This window comes from Hippocampus comes, unplaced genomic scaffold (assembly GCF_001891065.2).
Source record: "Hippocampus comes isolate QL1 unplaced genomic scaffold, H_comes_QL1_v1.1 scaffold130, whole genome shotgun sequence".
Taxonomy (NCBI): domain Eukaryota; kingdom Metazoa; phylum Chordata; class Actinopteri; order Syngnathiformes; family Syngnathidae; genus Hippocampus; species Hippocampus comes.
The window spans coordinates 917,634-921,406 of record NW_017842057.1 but is presented as its reverse complement, the minus strand read 5'-3'; the positions used below and the strand labels follow the sequence as shown (position 1 = coordinate 921,406).

At 41.9% G+C, this 3,773-nt stretch overlaps 1 protein-coding gene across 2 annotated transcripts in view; it reads right to left on the bottom strand.

Moving 5' to 3' along the window:
* Positions 1-898: 898 nt before the first annotated feature.
* The window catches only part of araf (A-Raf proto-oncogene, serine/threonine kinase), a 24,828-nt gene continuing 21,953 nt past the window's right edge, over positions 899-3,773 (bottom strand). For both annotated transcript variants that reach the window (XM_019860892.1, XM_019860893.1), the window contains exon 16: positions 899-1,593. In XM_019860892.1, coding sequence (XP_019716451.1) covers positions 1,453-1,593 — 141 coding nt within the window. In that variant the 3' untranslated portion in view covers positions 899-1,452. The remainder of the gene's footprint in view (positions 1,594-3,773) is intronic.

Below are 3,773 nucleotides of genomic sequence, written 5' to 3'. Positions count from 1 at the left end.
CAGCGTCCAGTAAGAATTCCGGCGATTCTCGACTTCAATTGAAAGATATTAGCTCGCCAGTAGGTGACCGTTGTGTGTTAGGCGTGCGTTTTGAGTTTGTCTCCGGCTGCTGAGAGCAGCGATGGAATGGTTAGTTAGTCAGGAGGTGATCGTTCGGGCAACATTCAGCCCAGCCAGTGTCACGCATGGCAAAATACACGGTTAAAATACACATGTTCACCCTATTGAGACCAGTTGTTATGGTGGAAACTTTGGCCGCTTTGCGGGACGGGAAAATATCATCAGATCGGAATGAAATTTTGCACAGAACCTTGTACCATAGTATCGACAAGAATTCCGACCCGGCCCGACGAATCCGACAAACTTTTTTTTTTGCCATGAAAATGTGGACCACCCTAGTACACACGTTCACTTTTTTTTTTCAGTGCCACTTGCCAATTTAGTGCGGAGAAATATTCTCAAAACCTGACAGAGAAACAAATAAAAACATGGGATTTAAAATATCACTTCCATTATCTATGCTTCAACGACCCAGCGAATTACGAAAAGTATTACGACAGTTGACATCAAGTTAAGTGTCTTAGCGATTGTTATTCTTTGATGAATCAGGTTTTCATGAGTGCACAGTTGTCTTGGCATTATTGAACATCATAATCTGGTGATGAAGCTTCACATTGTGTCGCTTCCCTATTTCCTCGCTGCTGATATGAATCTGGTAAGGCTAAAATTTTGAACCCGATTGCCGTGATCGGGGTTAAAATTGTGGCTAACGGGGTTGTCTGCGAGCTTCCACTGCGCATGCATAAGCACTGAGTCTCTGGAGCCTATGGGCGGAACGGACGCCACGTCTGCAAATTATTTAGGAACAGTTGGCAGCTCTGTCTTCATCTGTCCTTGGGGTTATAAATCAATAAATTGCATGTAGTACACTGTAAACACAAATGATTTCATTAGAAAGTAATTGGAGAAGTGGAGTTATTGAGGTGTACTGTGGAACAAAAACATCTCTACACGGTTGTCAAACGGGCTATGCTTTGAGAAAGACCAATTTTGATGTGAAGTGCAGTTTTGGTTATGATCGCAGTCATCCTTCCAAGATCTGAGCCTGTATTAGCCAATGTTGCAGTGCTCATTTTCCGTTAGCAATGGAGACCCCTCAGGAAGTATCTATTGCCCATTTGAAAGATATTCTACAACAAACATGAGAAATTGCCGACGAAGAAGCAAACATATCACCTCTTTCAACGAGCTGTTCATCATTGGAAGAATTTAAAAAAAGAACTCAAGACCTAAAGATTTTTCCCGCAGTGTGTTACTGGGTGCTGGAGCTCCAAGGCTCAGAAAAGTTTGTGATGAAATTCTGCATCAGAAGCAGCTGAAGCCTCTCAGAGGCACTGGAATGCTGTGGTTTTACAAAGGGGTAGATCCTTTCCGCCTAGTGCTGTAGGAATCTTAGAGTGGCATCAGCCTAGTGGTGTGGAACAGGAGAGGATTCAGGTCCTCAGCGTGGACGGCCCGATGGAGAGAGGGCTCAGAACGACTGCGCTCAATTTTTGGCAACAGGTCCTGTACTTGCTCAATGGCTACAAGGATCTGATGAGGGAGAAGAAAATGTAAATCAGCAACATAAGGTATAAAATGCTCAGAACCAAAGTTGGAAATAACAGTGCTTCTTTTAACTATATTAATTTTCGTAGCAATGTCGTTGAGTACAAAGCGCCACAATGTCAACAGCTCAGTCATGTTTCTGTATTTATCGGATTCTTACAGCTGATTGTGAACAGTATCATTGCCGCCCACACTTTACTAAGTAAGCAATATGGCTCGGAGGTCATTGTTTGTGGTGCGGCCGTCAGTCATGGATTCCTTAAGTGGAACGCATACAAGTTCAGATTCTTGCTCAAGACATTCATGATTGAGGCGGGAACAAATCAAAATTTTTGTGTCATGGAGCTTTTTACATATGATTTGAATGAAAAAGCCACCAATCTCAGTATGCCAAGTGGTATCTGTGACAATCACTCTGAATATATAAATGAATGAATGCATGAGGCAATCTAGAAAACTAAGTTCAGCAAAACCTTGCTTTTTAGTCGGACTTGGTCTTGCATGTGTCGCTGATGTGTTGCGTGTTGTTCTGGCTATGTGTGAATTTTATTCTAGAGAATCATGAGTAAGCGTGGCGTTGAGAAAAACAATGACTTCCTCGTTACAGATTGCTCACGGAGCAATTGCGTCCACAACTGTGCACCAACGAGAGTTTGTGTAGTATGTAGCTGTGCGCGCCTGAGCAAACGTTTTTCCACTCGCTCTGCCACATGCACGTTTCCAGCCGCATGCAGCATTAGTACGGGCTTGTAAATACCAGTTAATAGACCTCGGTACACGTCAACTTAACAGCCGCTCATCAAACAAGTTGTGGACACCACTTAGCAGTAAATTAGTATCATTTAACATATTTCTTCTTACTGAACGTTGAAAGATTTGTAGAAAGGTGAATAATATACAAACTACAGAGCACACGACCCAGTGGCCAGATTTTTCTTAATTTCTTTTTACACTTAAATTTGTTTGTGGGTTTCAGTTTGGCACTTAAATGCAGTGTGTTTTTACTACTTATCTTCAATATTTAATTTTATACATTTCTATGCACGGTGCAATTTTTCATTCAGCTATTAGAAATATATGTTACACTCTCTAGATAGAACAAAATAAAAAAGAGAAAATTACTTTGCTGAGTAACTAATTAGTAAAAGGAACTCAACTTTTAGAAGGCAGTAATTAAAGTTAGTCACGCAATTACTTTTTGGAAGAAGAAATTTGAAAAAATAACTAATTACTTTTTCAAAATGCCCAACACGGTTAAGAACAATTACATTTGTCAACAATAAGATGCTCATTTTGACAAGAATGTAACATTCAAAAGGTAAAGATGAGCTACATTATTACTATGCGTCGAACAGTTTTTACCTTTGGAATTCTTTGTTTTCTAGGAATGTGCTTTACATCCAAAGCCCCGTTCACACGGCACCGTTTGGTCCGACGCAGCTCCGAAATAAATCCAGTCGAGCGTTCACACGTGCACATTTGCTCCGGCGTAGCTCCACTAAAGAGCTTATACCGGACCAAATTTGATCCACCTCAGGGAGGTGGTTTAAAAATTTGCTCCAGAGCAAATGCTCATTTGCGACGCTACGCCGAAACAAATGTGCACGTGTGAACGCAGCTGGATTAAATTTGCTCCAGAGCAAAGGCTCGCTTGCGGGGGAGTGGCCACGCTACGCTCGCTACCAGACGCACGGAATCCGACCCCGCTCGACAGTGACGAGGGGGCCAGCGACACAGACGAAGCCCGGCCGTGGACCCCCGTCCCCGGTAAAAGTGTCGGCGATTTAAGCGGTGAAGACAGCGCTCACGATCAAGATGAGAATCGAGAAAGCAGTGACGTCAGCCGAGCCCGATTTGCAGGCCCGAGCCCGAAGCAAACCCGACATTTCATATTTTATTTGTGAGTATTTTTGGGAGAAAAAAAACACAAGATTTCTTACGGTTAAAATAATCTACATATTTTTATGAACATGATCAATGCATTTGCACAACGAAATAACGCTGAAATACAGAATAAGAGGCCAGACAAAGAGAAATCTCGATGTGCATTTGCTTAATTACGCAGAGAAATCCTGCGGCTTCCTAGGCTTTAAATAGAATAATTCAAATCAAATAGGTAAAGATATCTGAAATTATTTCTACAGGATTGTTTAAACGAAATTAAC